At 39.6% G+C, this 22,470-nt stretch overlaps 1 protein-coding gene across 3 annotated transcripts in view; it reads left to right on the forward strand.

Annotated features, from left to right (window-relative positions):
• Window positions 1-22,470, forward strand: part of BZW2 (basic leucine zipper and W2 domains 2) — a 60,675-nt gene that overhangs the window by 24,645 nt on the left and 13,560 nt on the right. For all 3 annotated transcript variants that reach the window (XM_037056267.1, XM_037056266.1, XM_037056265.1), the window contains exons 3-7: window positions 5,492-5,668; window positions 8,834-8,937; window positions 11,996-12,061; window positions 15,478-15,613; window positions 18,791-18,900. In XM_037056267.1, the coding sequence (XP_036912162.1) occupies window positions 5,492-5,668; window positions 8,834-8,937; window positions 11,996-12,061; window positions 15,478-15,613; window positions 18,791-18,900 (593 nt within the window). The remainder of the gene's footprint in view (window positions 1-5,491; window positions 5,669-8,833; window positions 8,938-11,995; window positions 12,062-15,477; window positions 15,614-18,790; window positions 18,901-22,470) is intronic.

Consider the following 22,470-nt stretch of genomic DNA (forward strand, 5'->3'; position numbering starts at 1 on the left):
TTCCTGTACTGGAATTTTGTGTTCCTCTGGATGGACACTGATCTTAGCAGGTGGGAGTTTTGTTTTTCAGCCTGTAAAAGAATTGTTAATCCCATCACGCCTCATGACTTGTTAAGATTCCTAAGCTGTAAGTGCTCATTTTGAGCTGCAGTGCTCACTGTTGAGATATCTCTGGCCGTGATGTGCTGTTTCCTCCTTTTACTTTCCCTCTTCCTTGGCAAATCTTGTGGAAAGTAGAGCTGGAGGATGAAGGGATTTTTGCACACAACACTTTTCAGTTGTCTTTCAGATTCATTTCTGCATGAATCCGTGGGTAGCCTGGGTGTTACCTTACTTACCAACTTATATTTTCCAGTGCCTGAAATTTATAATTCTCAGGTGATCAAAGTCTGTTCCACCACCTGAGTCAACATCCAAGCATCTTGTGGTGCAATGGGGACGGCCCCAGTTGGTTTTAGAAGCTTGTCATTAATACTCAATAAACAGCTTGTGGTCTCTACTTCTCTGCTTCTCGTGATCTTTACTATCTATATTCTCATATTACAGGAAAAGGACCTTTTCTTCACGAGGGAAGGAGAATTACCCTCTGGGTAGACCCTGGGTAGGGAACGCAGTTTCCTTTCCCTGCCTGTGAGTTCCTTCTGCGCAGACTCAGGCAGTTACCCTCCCCCTCACTCCCTGAGCTCTATGTAGTCTGTGCTTTAATATGCTCACTCTCTTTCTCCCCCTCTACACAGTAAGACCCTAATTATATTTTTTCTGTAGTCGGTGTTTGCATGTTCTTGGCTGCATAATGTTTTGCTTGAGGCATGAAAGACTTATCTCTTGTTCATGATGAGTAGTGTTCTGGTTCGTTTGTGTCTGACTTTATGGTATCTCAAGCTGCTTGAGGCTCACTGGTACTGGAGATGTCAATCTCCTCTGGTTCTGAGACTGTGGTGTTAACCCTTAATGAAACCACTATAAGTAGTCAGTCTGTACACACCAGACAGGTGGTGTCTGGTTTTTAATTGTATCACAGTTATGTGTGCACGTGGTTTAAATAGTCACATCTCTGCAAGACATGTTATAAAAACAAATCTGCCCCCAGGAGAACTCTTCTACTTTTTAACTGCTTCTTTTAATATTTACATTTGTGTAGCCAGCCAAACAACATTCTTAAATGGCTATTTCTTGATTTTCTGCACTTCGTCTTATGGAAGATGAGGATTCGGCTCTTTCACTGCCCCCACGCCCCAGCAGACCTCCCCTCCTCTATCCACTCATCGTATCTCAGTTTTAGCTGGACCGTTTCTTGGGGTTAACATTATTGTGACTTTGAACACGCTATTCATAGCTGAACTGTTACTTTATCACTTTTACTTTGCTGAACACTGCTTTATTTTTGGATTTAATACCTTTAATTTTTGTTTTTCTGCCTTGTTTTCTGTGCCTTACAGCTAGTCACCCCAACCTTCCCCTTTGTTAAGTAACTCTCAGTACAAACACTAGGCATTCTAATGTTATTATATTAAAGGATTTTGTACATTATTATATTGAAAAAAGCGTTCCCGGTCGGTTTGCGGTCTGGGCCGAGTGGACATCTGTCACCTTACAGTGTGTGAACTGTCTTTTCGTCGCTGTCCTGAAGAGGACTACTGCTTGTCTCCTGTACTTAAATTGTAGGATCAATTGAAGATCATAACTGCAGTGGCTGCTTCAATAGCTTTAAAAAATTTCTGAGAAACGTAGCTTTTCAGGCCTTGACTAAACACTGGGATTTTAGCTTGGAAATAGTTCTCCCTCAGAATTTCGGAGACATTTCTCTAGTTTATGGTATTTCTGTTGAGCAACTTACTGTCATTCTGTTTCTTGATACTTAGTAGGTGCTTTGCCCTTTTGCCCCTGCCAATTCCAACAGTTGCTTTGCTCCTGTGTTCTGAGACACCCTGGTAAGGAATGCGCCCTGCTGGGGACCCACTTCAGTCCTGGTGCTGGGTGCCAGAGTGCCCTTTACATTTTTCAGTTCTATAAAACCTCCTTGAAATGTTTACATAATTTTCTTTCTTTTTTAATTCTATTTTTTATTAGACATATTTTTTCATAGCATTTTTTCTCTTCTTCCTTCTCCTTCAACTTTTTAAGTTGCAATATCCACACAGCTCTCTAAAGCTATGTATTTTTATTCTTGTTTATTCTGTTGCAGTTGTGCCAGTTTTTCCCCTTTGCCCAGCACCTTGCACCGCCCCCCCACCCCCACCCCGCGGTCAGTCCCCAGACTGTTGTCCATGTCTGTGGGCTGCTCATACATCATACAGGTCCTTCGACCAGTCTCTTCCCCTTCCTTCCACCACCCCCCTCCTTCCCTCTGGCAGCTCTCTAAAGGGAGTGATGGTAGCAGATATTTCTTTTTTGCAGTTTTGGATTCATCCCTTGTCCCTGTCTCCCCCCATCCGGACTCACCCTCCATAAGTATGCATCTTAGATTCTTCACCTTTAACCTAGTTATTCTTTTTATGTCTCACCTGGCCTCTGTTTTGTCATCTTTACTTCTTTTCAACAGTGTACATGATCCTTAACTTTGTTCAAGATCTGGCTCCAAAGTGACCTGCAACAAGAAGTCTGTCTAGACCTTTTGACAGACCTTTCTTTGTGACTTAGGGGCATTATAAAGAAAAACTGCGCTTGACAAATGGAGGAAGACTGAGGGCAAGTTTCCAGATGGCCTTGAGGTTGTTGTGGTTTGAAGCCTCACAGGTCAAGTACGAGGAAAATTTGGTTCCAGATGTAAAGAAATGGGATGGGGGGGTGGGATTAAAAAAAAAAAGAAAGAAAGAAATGGGATGGGTTACTGTGGTTAAGGCATTTTTGGTTGAAAACTAGCATTGTCTGTGTATCAATACAGATAAACTAATTTATCTGTATATCAATAAAGATTGAAATAAATAAAAAATAGTGAAGGACTAGAAAGAAAAGAACAAATGTTAAAGACCGCTCTGCCTTGTTCTAGGAATTGTATCTCAGCCGCTTGTGCCTAAGGGTGAGGGATGACCTTTGGAATGCCAGCCGCAGGAGATGAAACTTGTCTCTGGTAGCAAACGCTGCCTCAGTTTCCTCTCCCTGCCCCCAAAGCTTGGTCAGAAATCAATGATGGTTAAGACCCCTCACAGTGGGGTAGGGGGGGGGAACCTAAGCCAGACTGAATCACTTGGGAGGCCTTCATGGAAGGACTCAGGAGGCTGCAACAAAGAGGGAACAATGGACACTCCCCCCCCATCCCCCCACCCCACCCCCCACCTCCACCACCTTTGATAAAGCCCCAGTCCCCAGGTTCTCTAGGAGAAGCCTTCCTGACTCTAATCCCCTTAAGCCTGAATACCTGATGGGGAGAGGTGCAGCTCCTTGCTTTGCTAGAGGCTGTCCTGGGGGAAAATCTGGCATCACAAAGATTTCCTGATAAACCTGTGAAATCTGCTCTGCTAAGAGTGCTTTCATTCATATGTTAAGGGTTTGAGCAGGAATACCTTAAAACTCTCTGTTCCTGACAAACTGAGTCATAGTAAGCCCTCAGATTTCTTTGCAATCTTACCTGTGCTTTGATCCTTGCCACCCTGTATTCCTGTGTATTACAACCCAATAAAAGGCCCTGGAGGAGGGGGCTCAAGGCCCTTTTTCTCCTCAGAGAAACTGGCCAATGCTCATGGGTTTTTTCCTCTGGGAAACTGGCCACCTCTGCTCCCCAAGCAGATCACATCATGTGTCAGTCATGTTTACTCTCATCCATGGCACACGGGGGGGACTTTCGAGGAAAGTCGCCCCCACAAACAAACAAAATGGAAGTCTATCTAGAGAGCCACAGAGGACAGAAAGCCGCATCCTGGGTACGTTCCTACATGCCCTGAAACCCTCTGCAAAATCAAAACTACTTTCAAAATAATCCTAAGTATTATCTGTCCCTGTCACACACTGTCATGTGAGTGTGCAGGGGATTTTTCCAGAGGCTGGGGGACGTGTGGGAGCACAACAGCCACACCCAACACGCAGGAGATCCACCTGTCTGCCCTTTGGCCAGGCATTAAAGGGGTTTGCAACAATGTAAAACAGTGTCTTCTCGCTAAATTTTTTTAAATTTAGTAGGTTACCTGTTTTAATTTCTATAAAGTAAGTAACCTCTTTGTTGGAATCCTCAGTACTTTTTAAGGGTGTCAAGGGTTGAGGTCATCTGCTCTGAAGCTATGCATTTATTATGTACACATATAGCTCATCATGCAGAGTACATATTTAAGTGCCCTAGACTTATTTATCTTGTAAAGAGATGCCCCTCCGAGCTATGCCAGGTGTTGGTGAGGCTGTAGAGAGGAGAACCCTTGCACACTATTGGTGAGGATGCAGAGTAGTGCAGCCACTAGAGAAAACAGTATGGAGGTTCCTCAAATAATTGAAAAATAGAACTACCGTATGACCCATTGATTCCACCTCTAGGCAGTTGTCCGAAGAAAACAACACTAACTCAAACCATATATGCACTCCCGTGTTTATTGCAGCACTGTTTATAATCACCAAGATATGGAAGCAGTCTAAATGCTCATCAGTGGACATGTGGTGTATGTACATACACACACAATGGATTATTATTCAGAGGCCATAAAAAGAAGGAAATCCTGCAATGTGTGACAACATGAGTGGACTTTGAAAGTGTTAAACAAACTCATAGAAACAGAACAGATTGGTGGGTGCTAGGGGCAGGGGGTGGGGGGTGCGCAAAATGGGTGAAGGTGATCAAAAGGTACAGACTTGAGTTTACGAAACAGTGAAGTCCTGGGGGTGCAGTGCACAGCGTGGTGACTGCAGTTAGTACCATGTCGTGCACTCAGAACTTAGAGGGAGTAGATCTTAAAAGTCCTCGTAAGGAAATAATTTGTAACTGTGTGGGGATGGATGTTGATTAGTTAGACTTATGTTAATTCTTTCACAGTATATACAAGTACCAAATCATTATTATGGTGCACACCTAAAACTAATATATGTCACTTATAGCCCAATTAAAAAAACTAAAGAAATGTCCCTCTTTATTTCCTCCTTCTCAATCTTTATTTTGTTTTTATATATTCTTCTTCATTTTTAGGTGATTTTCCCTGGATCATTTTTTTTTCTGTCTTAGATGAAACAAACTTTAAGTTTTTAGTGTTATACTGTATTTTTTCTCAGATGGTCAGGGCTAATGGATTACATTAGCCCATTCTGTGAATGACATAAATCATGGATCCTTTTTTTTATATATTAGAGTCAGCATATTTTTGTGGCCTTTTTAAACAGCAGTAAATTATTTGCTTGAATAAATGTTTGAACACGTGGTTTTAGACCATGAAAATCTATTAGAAAATCTTGATTGCCCTCCAACTTTTAAATAATTACACTGTCAAATGCAAACAGTGAAGGAAGGAAATATGTGGTTGCATTTGGGAATGTATTATGCAAATAAAGTAATAATTTTATAATTTTTAAATTTCAGATGAAAAAGAGAAATTCGAACCCACAGTCTTCAGGGATACACTTGTCCAGGGGCTTAATGAAGCTGGTGATGACCTTGAAGCTGTAGCCAAGTTTCTGGACTCGACAGGCTCAAGATTAGATTATCGTCGCTATGCAGACACGCTCTTTGATATCCTGGTAGCTGGCAGTATGCTTGGTAAGCCTTGCCTTGTAGCACCGTCTTGTCATATATGTACTTCTAATCCTATTGGAATATTTTCTTACAAGATAGAATCTTTTATAAGTTTACATTTGTGGGAGTCTCAACAATTTTTACCTAGAGTACAGTTTGGAATGATATTAATGTGGCTGTGAGAAGGCTATTAATTAAGAGAGGCAGAGAGTGGAGGGTTTTTTTGACATTACAGCACAGTTGGCCATTTTGCTTTAGCTAGAAGCCAACTTTCCCACGTGTTCCTAATCTTTAAAAGTTTCTGGAGCATTTAACACAGGAGGAATGATTTCTGCACTTAACTTCGTACATGTCATCTAGATCCTTCCAGTGTGTTTATTTAAACCCCCACCACCATGCCAACTTTTCCATTTTTTTTTTAGACATGTGCATACATTTCTCCTCTTTGAGGTCAAGTCTTTCTTTAATTTCCCTCTCTGAGCTCTTATATTTATCTTTGTACTTGGCCCCGTTTACTTCAGGCCCCTTTCTGATCCGCATTGCTACTTTTCACTAGGTAACAAATTAATTGTGTTGTTATTGTATGTAAAAATATCTCACATCATCACTGTAGGTGATTCAATTTCAAGCATAAAAACTATAGGTAGTGAGTTCAAACCCAGAGGTAACCATGTTTAATATTTTGATTAATTACCTTCTCTTTACCTAAGTATACAAACTTTTGAAAATGGTAAGTATACAGACATGATACTGTACATGTATTTACTCTGCAACATGTTGTTGTTGCCTTTCACAGCAATGCATGTTGGTATCTTAAATGATTCTAGAGAGAATTAAAGCCATGCCAATTCTGAAAAATACTTAAGTCATTTCCAGTTTTTATTATTATAAACTACAATATAATAAGTATCTGCATGCACATATATCTGTGCTTTATTTGGTTATATCTTTACGTATTTAGCAAGGGATTAACGGACATCTATGTCAGTCTATATCTGTCAGTCTTTCTGAGAGAGAAAACCAGCCCCCAAAAGAAATGTTAGCATAGTATCAAAAGTCACGTGTTCCTTGTACCTGTACCTCCAGCAGTGTTTAGGTCCTCCCAATTTTGGCAGGTTCTTAGATCTTTGTCAATTAGATGAGTGGTAACTATTTTTATTTGAAAGTTTTAAGTTACTAATGAAGTGGAACATTTTCTGATGTGATTATTGAGGTTGTTTTCTTTTTAATTTTATTGAGGCACTGGTAAATTCCATGCAAAAAGTCTTCAGTGAATTTTGGTTGTTGCCAAACACATGACCTCATTAATCATTCCCACGGACCTTTTCAGGTCTTTAGGTCCTCTTGGCAGCCCTGGTGACCTTCGGTCCCACTTGACATGCTTTACTGTCTTCTTTTACCTGAGACCGTTTGGACTTCCTCCTATACCTGGATGCCACTTCATACGTGACTCCTGGGTTTCCATACTTACTCTCCCCACAGGTGTGCTAAATTATCCGTCTGCTCTGCGTTGATTTTCTCAAGGCTTCCTTTACCGTCTTTGTAATGCTGATCAGCACATTTCTATTGGCAGCCCAGGCTTCACTCCTTCGCTCCCACCCGCACACCCAAGAGTGGGGAGGGCACAGAGCACGGTACGAGTGCAGGCTGCACAGCCCCCAGCGACCTTCAGGGGCTAGACCTGTCATGTAAGGAATGAGGCCATGTTCACTTTACGTAAACACTTTGTCTACTTGTCAGCCACCTGAGGGTTTTCTTCCCACACACAAACATATTTACCTTCTCTCATTGTTCTTGAGGCAACGATTACCTTGGTTTTTCCGTTGTACCCTTTGAAGAGTAGATACTAAAAATGTTTATTTTTTGTTTGTTTTTTTTACTTCTACTTTGAGAAAAACAGGCCAACCAGAATTTTTAGAAATAGCAATTATTGCTTGCTCCCGGTATCAAGGAAAATAAATACAAACGTAGCAGTATTAAATGTGTAACAAATGTTTTATTTTGTAAAAATGCAAAGAGCGTAGTTTCAAAGTCAGACATTTCAGTTATATAATTTCTGTCAGGTTGCAATCATTAGCCCAGAATGTTTAGAAGATTATCATCTTAATAAAATTTTGGTCCAGGTGGTTGAATTCATTAGAGAGCTAATTAAATCTTATGCATAAATTATTTGAATGAAAATAGACTCCTAAAGGAGCTAACTTTTCTGAAAACTAATTTACTCATAAACTGTATGCTGGGAAAAATTGGCTGGGGGTAGATCTTTTTATTCAAAGATCTGAAGTCACGAGTTAAATCAAGGCGGTTTCACTTACGGTGGCTGGTACAAGTATAAACTCTATAAATATTTGTTGAGTGTATGAAAGATTAATCTAACTTGGCTTGCTCAAGCTTTCTACTCTAATTAAAATGAAGTAGAATGGGAAAACAAAAATACCTACTGTTCTGCTTCTTTTCTTATAATCAACCAATGTTTTAATGGGTACCATTAAAACTTACAGGGGGAGACTTTATGGAAAGTTGAGTCATAGAAAAATGGCGTTCTTTTTTTCTATTCATTTCATTCTACCATATAGGCCATGGAGGAAAAGATGAACGAAAATAAGATACACTCTTTCCTAGCCAAAGCAGCTACTTAGTGAGTAAAGACAGACAGCAAGGAGTCAGAGCATGTACTGCCCAACCCTGCATGGATGATTGGGTTGGTGGAGGAGGGAACAATTTTAGTCCCTGCCAGTGTTGGTGAACTGGAGTCTGACAAAATATTGTCAAGCCTAAAAAGTAAGCCATGTCCTGACATAGGAAACATCGGGAAGTTCATTGAGAATAATTGAATTAAGTTCACTGAATAAATGTTATTGTTCACTTCCATGGTTACGGATATAGTTTGGAAAGGACCAGACTTACGGTGATAGGATCTAGTGAGGGCACAGATGTATGTAGAACAGCAGTCTCATGCACTGTGGTGGCAGCATATAATGGCACGACTAATTTGCATCGTATTAGAAACATGAACAAATATATAACGCCATGTGCACACCGACATACGCATGTGGCTGTATGAAATTTTGTTGCACTTATATTTGACATCTACTTTTGTTGTTTTCTTTGAGGGGCAGGTTGATCTGTTTTGCACGTTCTCTGCTCACTTCGCTGTTGTCCTAACTGTAATTATCTCTCTCTTTTCAGCCCCTGGAGGGACACGCATAGATGATGGTGACAAGACCAAGATGACCAACCACTGTGTGTTTTCAGCAAAAGAAGATCACGAAACCATCCGAAACCATGCTCAGGTAGAGCCAGTCACTGAAAAATTGTTTGATTAGAAGGGAAACACTTGAATGGAATTTAAGGAAACATGCGGTTCAGGAATTCTGTGGGTTACTTTTTAAATAGGAATGCTATGTAGCTTATAACATTGAAGAGATACTCAGCTGCATTCATAATGATACAGTGGGCATTAAAACTTTATGAAGGTAGAGAATTTTACTTCTCTCCTATACTGAACATGGAGAATTGAATGCTCACGTATTTTTCTGGGGAGAGTATAAATTGGCCCAACCTTTAAGGAGAACAATTTGGCACTATCTTTCAAAACTAGAACTACATATTTTCTTGACCCAGGAATTCCCTTTCTAGGGTTTTATCCTGTAGATATGCATATAATGTTAATTAACATAGTGTTGTTTATAATAATCTCAAGGGATTAAAAACAATATATTAAAAAGTTAATCAATAGAATATGAGTAAAGTTTGATAATTTATACTAAGAGACTATCATGCAGCTGTTAAAAAGGAAGAACAAGAAGATATTTATGATACATCAAACCTATAAAGTATGCTCTGGCTGATGTGGCTCAGTGGATTGAGTGCCAGCCTGAGAACCAAAGGGTCGCCAGTTCGATTCCCAGTTAGGGCACAGGTCTGGGTTGTGGGCTGGGTCCCTGGTAGGAGGAATGTGAGTGGCAACCACACATTGATATTTCTCTCCCTGTCTTTCTCCCTCCATTCCCCTCTCTCTAAAAATAAATAAATAAATAATCTTTTTAAAAAACTATAAAATATTCACATCTAGGTTAAATAAGGAACTGCAAGTCAAAAAGAAAAAGACAAGCAACTTACTAGGAGAAGACGCCCAGGCATTTCAAACAAGAGGAAATGTATTAATAATTCCTCACCCCCCAAAAGAGATGAAGACATGTTTGAATGCATACATAATTAAGGAAATTTCCATTTAAATAATGCAATGTCCTTTTGCATTCATTAGATTGGTAAAAATGAAGAAGTCTTTAGGCCCTGGTGAGGGTCAGGAAGTGGCGGGACTCTGAGGAACTACGTCATCTTACAAAGCTGAATGCAGCGTGATTAGCCAGCTTAGGACTGGGTGGTTCTATTCCTAGTCTGTCCTGGTCCCTTGTTAAAAGTCTGTTATTCCCAACTAAACTTCGCAGGCAAGTCCTAAGTCAACAAGTCTTGCTATTCACTTTTCAGTATATATATGAAGAAAGGCCAATAGGACTTACTGGCACCTAAGTGACTGAATTTCAGATGTTAGAAACTGTCTTTACTTTGGTTGTTAAAATATGTAAGGCATGCTAAACCAACTAACTAATCTGAGGCTGTGAAGAATTTTAACTTCAAAAAATTATTTTAATTGTGTAGCATTTTAACAAATGTTTTTCATTAGCTTGTATGTATAAGAAATGTATAACAAATAAAAGCCAAGGAAATCTTTAAATAGAAACCAAAAGATTGAGCATATGGGATTGAGTGGGCCCAAGTTCTAACCTGCCCTCTGAATCTTTGCTTCTACCCTGTTTGTAAATGACCACAGAGCCCTTTAGAAGTTATGTATTGAAGCAAATGTATGCGATTCAGAAGATTGAGTTAAAATTCCCACTCACCTCTTGGTATATCAGATAAATACAGTATTTGCTAAGGATCAGAATTTCTGAGTTCTGTTCCTGTTCAGATACTTAATAGCAGTTCCCAGATCTGCCAAATAATCATGTTAATGCCTGCCTTATCTTCCTCGCTTAATTTTTGTCAGAACTAAATTAACACAAGTAACAAGGTGTATTATTTGCTCTTTAAATTCTACTGGGAAAAAAAGATGAGTCCTGGAAGAAAAATCAGCACTCTTCAATTCCGTGCATGGGTCGTTATTCTTCCCCTGTAGAGGGCAGCTCTGTGATTTTCACTCTGGAACCCCATCTTGATTGCATAAGGAATAAACACACTGAAAGTTTTAGATGAGAGTATATCATGTGGATGTAAGAGAGAAATTAGATTCAAAAATCATTTCCACACCTATTAAAACAGTATTTACAAAATACCACAGATTGGGTGGCTTAAGGAACAGAATTCTATTTCTTAGCTCCGGAACCGGGGAAGTCCAAGATCTAGGTGTCAGCTGACTTGCGTTCTGGCAAGAATACTCTTCCTGGCTCCGTTTGTAATGACAGGTCACACCTGCAGGCCTTCATTTAACCACCTCCCAAAGTTCCCAAATGCAGTCACATTGAAAGGTTGGAGCTTCTGCATACAACTTTGGGTCCCCCCAAATTCAGTCTATAACAAACATCTTTCCACTGAAGAAACAGTCCGGAACTCCACTGACGCCATGGCAAACCCTGCTTGAGATTTCTACCCGGATCGTGGCTGCCAGTCACCCTTTATTCCCATTAACTAATGTCGGTTTTTGCTCATGTGCTAAAAACATGTCTGTGTCTACGTGAAGTGTAATCCTCCCTGAACTCTGACCTCCCCTTCTTCATACCTGCTCCCTGTGTGATTGTATCTGTAACCCCCTTCGTTTCAGCTATTTTTGCTAAAAAATAGTTGATTTATATTCCACAATTTGCTCAAATACTGGTGTCCTTAACAAATTTCTGCAGGATGTTTTGAAACAAATTCTTCACTTGGCGTCTTAGTGCCTGTGACTTACGGAATCTTGGGGAAATTGCTTTGTGTCTCCTGATGGCTGAATTTGCATTAAAGGGATCACATGTTACTTGCACGTGTCCTGCACTTTTCAGTTATTTTCCATCTCTGCATGGCACAGTTTTTAAATTATATTACTTTCGTTTCCACCAGTTATTTGTGGTTGTTCACTTGTTATATTCTTGAATGAATTTATTTTATTCAACATGTCCATTTTAGTGCTGTTTTCCCTCAGGCCAGAATAACTCCTTTGAAATGCTTATAGTTCTTATATCACAACATGAGCTTGATTAACGACACATTTCTTATTATAGATCCATGTTGTGGTTTGGGTGCATTCCTACACCTCCTTCCTACTACCTTTTAAAACTGTTTACATAATATTAACTGGTTCTCTTCTATGTTAAGGTCTTCAATAAACTCATCAGGAGATACAAGTATTTGGAAAAGGCATTTGAAGACGCAATGAAAAAGGTAAAAGTTCAAATGTAATGCCTCATCTAAGTGTATTAAATGTTGGTTGAATGAATGAATGAATGAATGACTATAACAGATCATGAGCAAATGCCTGTAGTAAGAAGTACATGACAAGGTGCTTTATTCAGTAGGAATAGTTTTATAGAATATGATCTCTGATCTTACAGAGCTTAAAATAAAACCCAGAAATATGCAAGAAAAATAAACATGTCAAAGGAACAATCTAGAACAGGTGATTTAATCAGCTGATGCATGTGATACTGTACAGCAGCTAACAATACTCTTTAGAAAATATGGTTTGGCAAAAGGGACAAAACCCATCTTTGGAGATAATGTATAGGTGTAAATCTCAGTGTTTTTTCTCATCTGTAAAGTAGCTATAGTAAGATTCCATATAACGTATAAGGTGCTTAACTTAGTAACTGGCCTCCAGTAATTGGGGAAATAAATAGTAGTGCCTTATGAAAGAGACCTCTTTCCAGTGACTGCAGCGTGTTCCCTCCTCCAGTTTGCAGTTCCTCTATTTATATATAGCAGTTACTATATTAACTTGTTACAGATTTGTATGTTTCTCTGTCATTGTTTCCAATTTTAGATACCTGCCTAAATTTAAAAGGAACCATAATATCTTTTGTTATGTACTTACCTGCTCCATCCATCCCATTAGAAGTGGCTCCATATGTAATGAAAAACATTTTGATTGTAAAATCATTTAAAATAATTCACATTCTCCATGACCCAACTTTCGTTTTATAAGGATCCTTCAGCAAGGATACATAGAAATATATATATTTATATTTAAAGATGTTCTCACAGTATTGAGAAATTACCTCCATGTATATTGGTGGGAGACCGGTTAATTACATTATGTTCTATGCAAACAGTGGAATACTGTACAGCCTTTTAAAGAGTGAGGCATAGCCACATGAAGTGATTAGAGAAAATGTCCATGATGGATTGTGTTTTTTGGGTGTTTTTTTTTTTTAAGATTTTATTTATTTATTTATCTTTAGAGGGGAAGGAGAGAGGGAAAGAAACATCAATGTATGGTTGCCTTTCGTGCGTCCCCTGATGGGAGTTGGCCTGCAGGGAACTGGCCTGCAACCCAGGCATGTGCCCTGACTGGGAATCGAACCACGATCCTCTGGTTCGCAGGCCTGTGCTCAATCCACTGAGCTACGCTAGCCAGGCATGCTGGATTGTTACATGAAATAGCAAGGTACAGAGCAACCCTTTGTAGCGGTGTGACCTTAGGCAACTTACTTAGTTTCTTTCTGCCTCAGTTTTCTTTTCTGTGTGGTGAAGCTCGCAGCTGTGGTGGGTGTGGATACGCAGAGAGTTCAGAAGAGTATCTGGTCTACTCAACAAGTTTTAGCTGTTATCAAGGTATAATTCAGTAAAATCAGCCTGTGTTATGCCTGTAGTTACTTGTAATATGTAGACATTTAAAATCTGGAAGTACACACATCAAAGCTAATGCTAATTCTAAGGGAGTAGTAATAGGAGGTTTGTTACATTTTCATGTTATTCTGTGTTGTTAGATTTTATTCTATTATTCTACTACTGTTAGATTTTATTTATTAAAAAAGTAAAAAGTATTACTCTTTTAATATGAAAAAATTTAAACGAAAAAAATGTGATGCACTATATTGCTATGTACTTAGAAAATAAAGGGTGCTTGATTAAATAGAGAAATGGGTATGATGAAAAAATTATGTAAAGCATTAGAATAAATTAAACATCTTACTGCTTTTTCTAATGTCACTCATGTTTTTACTTCTCTTAGCTCATCTCAACCATGAGAACTTTTTTAACTTTTGCATTCATGTGATGAACATGCTCTCTAGAATGGTTTATTTTTTGCAGTATTTTTTTTTAATGAAAGTGCTGTTGCAATACATGTAGCATCTGATTTTAATGTTAATTAATTGAATTGAGCAATGTAAGTATTAACTTTAAGAGAGTGATCTAACTTGCACAATTTGTTCTAATGGAATATAGTAATGTCTTTAAACAAGTAGTGTTAAAATTTTTATTTTGGAAGCCAGTTTTCATTATTCACTTGAATCTTCCTCATTTTTATACTCAGAAGAGAGGGCCAGGCTGACCTGAAGTGTCTGTGATTCTGTCAGTTTTTCCTCAGCCCCATTTCTGGTGGTTCCCTGGAGCTTTAACCACTGGTGGTCGCATTCCCTCACGCCTATTTTATTGTGAACTTAGAAGATGACTTCATTTTAATTCATTGAAACCTGAATAGACATGAATTGAGAGTGACATGGACTGGTTTGATTCCATGTCAGCCACTTATTTACAATATAAATATTTGGAGAGTCACGTAACCCTTATGTAATGTAATAATCCTTTAACTGTTTGGGATAGTAAATTAATATTGCCAAACCCACCACAGAGAATTAATGGAATTTCTTTGGCACCAAAGCACGTAAGCCTACATTGGCACCAGCCACTTTTTATTGGTGCCGAGTAATGAAAAAGTCAGCAGGGCCCCGATAGTGATACTGAGCCCTGGGGATCTCGGGAATATGCCTGAAGACTGATGAAACCAAGAACATAACATGGGATATGGCCTCAGCTCCAGGCAGACAAGGGTGAAGAAGGAGGACAGAGCATCCCACAAGACCAAATACTCTTACAAGTCAAAATGAGAAGTGGTGTCTAATCCGCTTCTGGATTCCGAAGCTTTGGCTTCCCTTCAACCTCTCTGGGGTTGTTACTTTTTCAATCACCTCTCCTAAACTGCTCTTTCCAACTTGCGTGAGAAGTCTTGGTTCTGCTAGGAACTTTTCTTTATCACATATCCTCCATTACCTCATCACCAGGGCTGGTGGTAAACCTGCATGATCCAAGAAACACCAAGTTCGAATCTCGCTTTTTTTTTAATAGAGCGGCAAGAACTTAGAAAACCCATTTCTCATTCAACAGTCTTCTTTTTAAAGAGTTTTGTGTGCTGTGAACTCAGAAGTGTGTGCTTGTTGACTCTTTCCTCTTTTTTAGTTATTTGTTTTGCTTTAAAAGCCACCAAAAAGTAGGTAAGTGGTGGGGGGAGTTACCCAAAGAAGTGAGAAAATGTGAAAGACAATAGTGCATTTCAGGAAACATGCTCATTATGTAGCACTTGCCCTTGTCACATACAGAGTCAAATGCAAATTATGTAGGTAGCCTAATCACACTCTTTTGCAAATGTCTTTTGTCCTTCCTTTGAATGTTATCCGTGGTTATATGTCAGTGAACTTGGAAGAGAGGAACTATGCCTGATAAATCAAACATACGGGTGTATTTCCAATGTATGTTAACTGTGCCTTGCATATGGCCTGCAAGCTGTGTGCCATGGACATGCTATTTGCCTACTTCAGTCCTGTGCTTTATAGACATGGTTTCTTTTGTTTGACCCACAGCTTCTGCTCTTCCTTAAAGCCTTTACTGAAACAGAGCAGACAAAGTTGGCAATGCTGTCGGGGATCCTGCTAGGCAATGGCACCCTTCCTGCCACCATCCTCACCAGCCTCTTCACCGACAGCTTGGTCAAAGAAGGTAATGACTCGTGCTTTCTTCTTTGTCAGATGTGAAAAGGAAAGCCAAGCCACAGGTAGTCAGGAAAGGGCCAGCACCTCTTCCGTGGTGTCCTCCCACATCCTCCGTCCACCCCGCAAGGAATGTGTGTGTGTGTCTTCAAACATAAGAAGATCGTACCTGTTTACTGTAGAAAATCAGATGAGAAAGACGCACACCTATACAAAGACAAGTAACGAGTACTAATACACTAGAATTTTCTGTATGACCCTGAATGCCTGGGTCAAACACCAGAAATTGATTGGGTCCAAACCACTTCTCCCACTTGACATGCCAGTGGCGTGTTTTGTTGGGACAGCGCTTCCTTGTGCGGGACTCACCTGTGCTCTGTGCGACACGTAACCGCTCCGGCCTCTGTGTAGTGTGACAACTGAAAACACCCCTCCCTGTTCCCAAACGCCCCCATGCTGCTGCTTAGTTCCCCGGTTCAGACCACTCTTGTAAGCAAGCTGTCGCCACTCGGGCTTGTGCTCAGATATTCATTCTGATCACATGTCTAAGACGTCTATTACACTTGCTTTAAAAGTGTAATGGTCCCCAGATGGTCCCCAGTTGGGGGCGTGCAAGAGGCAACTGATCGATGTTTCTATCATAAAAGTCCAGATGGCTGCATCAGAACTTTGCTTTAATTTTAAGCCATTAAGAGTTTGATAGGCATACGTATAATTACTTCGTTATAGAGTAAAACAAAAGTGGACTTTTTTCTTGTAGGAGGATAATGATATTCAAGTTATAATAGAGCACAAAACAAAGATTTTTTGTTCTTAAAAATAAATTAAAAGAGCTCTTATGAAAACATCTGTTTCTTTTTAGAATTTAAAGTTTTTCTCTTATGAACATGAAATCTCAGCCTTATTCATGCCCACAGTTAAAAGGTTTCCAGTTTCCAAGGAATGAATAGTAAATCAAGAGTCAAGTTATTTAGAGATTATAGTTTTCAGCTTAAAATCATTCAGATTTATGACATTTCAGACTCTGTAATTGGTAATACTGTCTTGTTAATATTTTACTCTTTGAAAGTAGTGTCCTAAAAAATTCATGATCTTCACAGGTCTCATTTATATTATTGCCATATTACACTAGAAAAACAGGATAAAGTGTAAACTGTAAACATTAATTATATCAAATTATTTTAGCTTTTATAACTGAAAATGCCTAAAACCCACAGTTGTAGGATCTAGATGGCCAGGATATGAATTTTATTGTTCAAGTTTTCTGTGTGTTTGAAAATTTATATATTAAAGTGTTAGGGAGTTAGGGAAGGAGAAGAAAAATAGCTTTGCTATGGAAGTGACACATGGTCTTTCTTTATACTCCACCATCTTTAGAAACTAAAGGATAAAACTCCTCCTTTCTAAATAGGAAAGGAGTAAGAAATTACCCTTTTCCCCAGTTTCCCACTCAGTGAATGGTTGAAGGGGACAGGGTCATCCCAACCAGAAGAGTCTCTAAATTTAAGAAATCTCGCCAGTTTTTCCACCAAGAGCCACCTTTAATGCAGAACCATAGGTCCAAGCCAAGATTTTAGACTCCTGGTTTCAAGCATACTTTATTTTTCTTACTTAGAAAGCAGGTCACACCATCTGCAATTTTTAAAAATTTAATTACATAAATTTGTGTTAAATTCTATATTGACTTTATGAACTAATCAGAGTATTAAATATCCATGTCAGTAAGTTTAGAACATAAAATTCTCCAGCTTATAAGACACATGTTATTGTCATAGTCATATTGGTGGGGGGGTGGGAGGCGGAGCTCCATTGCCCTGTTAATTCAAATGAAGAAAATTTGATGAAGTTGGTATCTGTATAAATGATAGATTAAGTGAATCTATTTACCAGCAAGTCTTGTAGATGCCTTGAAGTCTTGAAGATGGGGACTGAATTAGTATATAAGGGCACTTATTTCTTATGTAACAATAAATATAAAAGTAGTGCAGACTTCAGGGTGAACGCAGCAGTATCACTCGGGTCTCGGGTATTTTCCTGTAACTGTGACTCTTTGTGGCATCCATTCTACCCCAAGGATGGTTTCCTGGTCGTTCAGAGAGGTCTGCTGATACAGTGACAGTACATGTTTCCTCATTCAGTTTCAGTGGATACAGGATACATAAAATAATTCATCTTGCCTTCCGCTGATTGGCTGAAATCAGACACATGACCAATTTCAGCCCAGTAATGGTTGCCAGAGTGGTACCTTAGGCAGATGAACTTAAGCTGAAGTCACTAAACTAATCATTGCGGTGGTGCCAGAACAGAGACCCATTAGGAGTCTCCTGGCCTGAGCAAAATGGAATTCTCATAGCAGAGGAAAGGGGAATTAAGGCTGCTCAGACCACCAGAGTAGTGAAGCCTGCGATTCAGAAGAATCGGTTTAATATTCCAGCTACACTTAATTTTCCATTGAAAGAATGGAACATTAATTTAGGAATTTGAAGTATTTACAGAAGAGCTATCTATTAGTTATCTGATTGTTTATATTAGGAAATAAATTCTAATGTAAGTATGAATGTATAATTGAGTGGTTTCCTGATTAATAGCTATTTTTAATAATTTCTTTCAAAATACCCAGAAGAGTTCAACTTAAAACAGCATTAACATTTTTATAGCTTCATTCATGAATATTTTTAAGTGCCTTCAAAGAATGTAAAAATGTAAAGTAAATGGTGCATGTTCATCTATAGTTTCATTTGTGTCTGCCACTGTTAATGTCCTTTTACTGGTTTGACGTTTTAGTTTTATGTCTCATGATTTATCTGTTGTGCCTCAGGACCACTGTTAGAAATATGAAATCTTGGTGAACCTCAGGGTGAAATAGAGGCAAAAACACTGGGGAATATTTGGCTTTAAGTCTGTTTTTGAGCAAGGTAAAAATAAATAGATTTATAGTTATACTAGGTTGGAATTACAAAGTCCAACTTGGAAAAATGTTTTTCAAGTATTCAGAAATGAAAATGTTCCTTGTGAATAACGTGCCAGAGAATAACCGTTTTTCCTTCGTGTGGATCCAGTCGCGGCATTATTTACTTGTCTCCGGATTTCTAGTGTGAAAGAAAGGCTGTCTGTGGCTCATCACAAGTGCTTTTACTTTATAAAAGTAATGACACTCTTTCTCTCTCTCTTTTTTTAAATACAATAGGCATTGCAGCCTCGTTTGCTGTCAAGCTTTTTAAAGCATGGATGGCAGAAAAAGATGCCAACTCTGTTACCTCTTCTTTGAGAAAAGCCAACTTAGACAAGAGGCTTCTGGTAAGTTCTGCCTGGACGAAGGGTGGCACGCCTCCCTCTTCTCTCATGGCTCTGCCAGCATCTGCCTTGTGACCAGCGGCCGAAGGGCCTGGGCCTGTGTTTCGAAGGGGGTGGCTCCTCTGATTTCTCCCTTGTGGCAGATGGGAGCTGATTCCAGTTTAACCTCTCCTTTACCAACAGGATGATTAAATGAAAGGCTCATAAGGAATAGGGAGACTTTCAGATTTGGAAGTGTGTTGATAGAACGTGAATATTTATCAGAATTAACATTTTCTTTTTTAACCAGTAACTATAGGAATTTGAATTGTTCATATGGTAAAGTCACATGGATCCCACCTAATTGGACATTTGTCATATCTTGGGTCATAATTGAATGGCGCTCATCTGAAATAAATGTTATTTTGTTAACAAAATAATGGTTTAAACAAGATTTCTTCTTTAAACCAAGATTCATTGGAAATATTACGCTATTTGAAAAAGCAGACAAGTTAATTGTAGTTCATTTGAAGCTCCCATTATCACAGTTGCTTGATTATTCTTTTATTTCTCTATCTTAATACATTTCAAAGGAAATCAAAAAGAATATTTGTCCTCATAATTTCTACCTGCTCCCTATAATTTCTTTCTCCTAGAAGCAATAGCTGTGCAAGTGACAGAGATTTCTGCAAGTGAAATGGCTTTTATGCCTTTAGGACAAAGTCTAAAATTAAAAGACACCCTTATCGTCTTCTCTTTACCTGATCTCTTGTCTGTTTTTTCTTCCATTGAAGTCCAGCATGCGAGGGTACTAGTCCATGGAATAATTCTAAAACTATCGCATTGCATTTTCCCAGTGGCTTAAAATTCCTTTGTCTTCTGAAATTCATCTTAAAATAGCCCTGTTTGTACCTGTAAAATCTTTACAGTGTTATAGGGAAAAAAAGTAAGATTCTAGTGCGTTTCTGGTTAATTTCCTCACTGATGATAATTTTCGTGGAGCGCATGGTCCTTGAGCACCTGCTGTGTGCCAGGCACAGTCCTGGACACCACGGAGCTGTCGCAGTGTCCCGGTCTTCGTGGAGCCTGCTCGCTAGAGACTTAGGGTGGATCCCTATGTACAGAAGGAAAAGTCGTTCAAGACAGGGAACAGGTTGCCTGTTCCCTGGAAGGAAGGAAGGAACATCTTCTTGTCTCCAAGTCTGTGGATTAGTTTATCTTGGCTAGGCCCCTCTTGAGATCTATATGCCTCTTGATCCTGGGGTGCAGGAACAACTCCCATCTGGGCCATTCTGTCCTTGTGGCAGAGGACCGGAGCACAGGGGACTGAAGTGAACTCCTCCAAGGCATTGAAAGCTCACCTTCTGTTGGCCAGGAGAAGTCACTGGGAAGCCTGGCAATGGGGTAGGAAAATGGAGTCCATTCACAGGTGTCTAATCCGCGCCTGCAAACAGACAGCTGGGAGGGCTGCCCTTCATACTTGTTCAAAAGAGAGGGGGCGACTGATGGAGAGCAAAGATACAATCTGTGACTGCTTGCCACAATAGACAGCTATGTCTTAAAGCATGATTCCTTATAATAACAGTAGTCAGATAAAACATTTTTTAAAGTATATTCCGTTTTTGAAAAGCACACATCATTTAGCTGCTCGTACTAGGTTCTGTGTATGCGTGTATTTTGGTTGTGAGGAGGAGCATAGGTTGCAGTTTGCACCAAAAACCCCTTGCGCTCCCTTCGTGAGGGGCAGGGCAGCACTCTGTGCTCGAGGACCATGCCTCCCCCTTGCCCCCTCAGCAAACGAGTGGGGAGCTAGGGGTTGGTTCCAATGTCAAGAAGAAACTTCAGTTTCACTAACACATGCAATGACAGTCTCTTTGGCTTTGGGCTTGTACATTTTAGAAAAGATAGCACATTCAAGTTGAGCAGTTCCTTCTATAATGCAAATGAAAGAGAAATTTATAGTGACTCAGAGAAGAGAGGGGATGTGAAATATCATTCCTTCGTCACTGGAAAAAGGAACAATGGTCAGGATATTAGCTAAACTTTTCTGGAGCTGGGAATCGAACAAACAGAACCTTACCTTTATGAGGCTACCATTCTGTCGCAGGGAAGCAGGTACTAAATTCAAGTATGTGGTATATTAAAAAGTGAAAGGTGCTGTGAGGAAAACATCACGCCAAGAAGAGTTAAAGAGTTAGTGTGCAGGATGCAGTCTTCAAAGGTAAGGCCTCTCCGACGAGGTGAAATTTCTGTGAAGACTTGGAGCAGAGGGATGAGCTACACAGACATCTACAGGGAGAAGAGTATTCTAGGCAAAGGGAATAGACTATGCTAAGGCTTCCAGGCATTGCATACCGGAGACTGCAAGAAAGGGTGTTTGGTGAGAGCCAGAGCATAGGGGATCAGTAGAATTACCAGGGCCCTTATCATCTAGGGACTTGGGCCTTTGTTCTGAGTAAGACAGGATGCTTTTGGAAAATTCTCTGCAGATTTGTGCATAATGGGACTTAGGGACTTAACAGGAGGACTCCGACTGTCGCACTGAGAATAGACTCAGGAGCAAGGGCAGAAGAAGGGTGACCTTACTGAAGGATGAGGTGATGGGGGTTTGTGCCGGGTTAGGGTTTCCTTAACAAGTACAAACCATGTTCCAGACCAGTTTATGAAACAGTTTAGACAGGCTGCTTCTGTTTGATCTGAATGCTAATATTCAGTATATTATGTAACATTCATGAGGACTTTAGGTAGAGTTCACATACAAACTGTGAGTAATATGTTTGATGACATACTGCTCTGAACATAATTTTAGATCAACCTCTTAAGTCACATTCTTTCTATATGCTGATACAATAGTAAATGCCAGCACAGGATAATGGAATAAGTATTGACCGGAAGGTCACACAGCTCTCTCCTTAAATATTTCTGGTTTGAGTCCAGCTATTTAACCTCGTTGGCTCGGTGTGTCATCCACAAAAGTTTCCGTGTTACACAGTTACAAGCAGTGGACCCACCACATCTTAGTTCGTAGCAGAAGCTCAGTCAGTTCCCCGCCCCCAAATTTGGAAGATCTCTTGACTGCTGGCACAAATGTCCATGATAGAGTTTCAGTCTGGTATGAAATGTTTGCTTTCAGTGCATGTGTGTTCGATACTGCTCCTGCCGGCTCTGCTCTGACATTTCGAAACTCATGACTCCACAAGGGAAATTATGGGATGCCGATATAAGAATATTGAAAACTTAGTCATGCTTAGAAGCTGTCTGGCTCCGTCCCTAAATCTGGTGACAGCCCAAATCTCTCTATGGAGATTTTTATTGGAGCCACGCAGCCATTGACCATATGTATGCAAATCTAACACCAACATGAAAGTTTAAATTTAATTTTTAGACTGCAGCAGTCTGAAAAATCCGAGAGCTTTGAAAACAGCTTTAATTTCTCGGTTGGGTGTTAAAGTCACATAGGATTAGAACATGACTCAGCGTTACTGAGACCCTGCCAAGCTGTGTAAGGTAAAATGGAAATGAGGTAAAAATAAGAGTAGCCATGGTATGTTGCTCTTTTTAAATTTCCCGAGAAAATTATGTAATGAACGGAAA

The sequence above is a fragment of the Sturnira hondurensis genome, unplaced genomic scaffold, assembly GCF_014824575.4.
Source record: "Sturnira hondurensis isolate 20B ecotype Veracruz unplaced genomic scaffold, ASM1482457v3 Scaffold0008897, whole genome shotgun sequence".
In the NCBI taxonomy this organism is placed as follows: Eukaryota; Metazoa; Chordata; class Mammalia; order Chiroptera; family Phyllostomidae; genus Sturnira; species Sturnira hondurensis.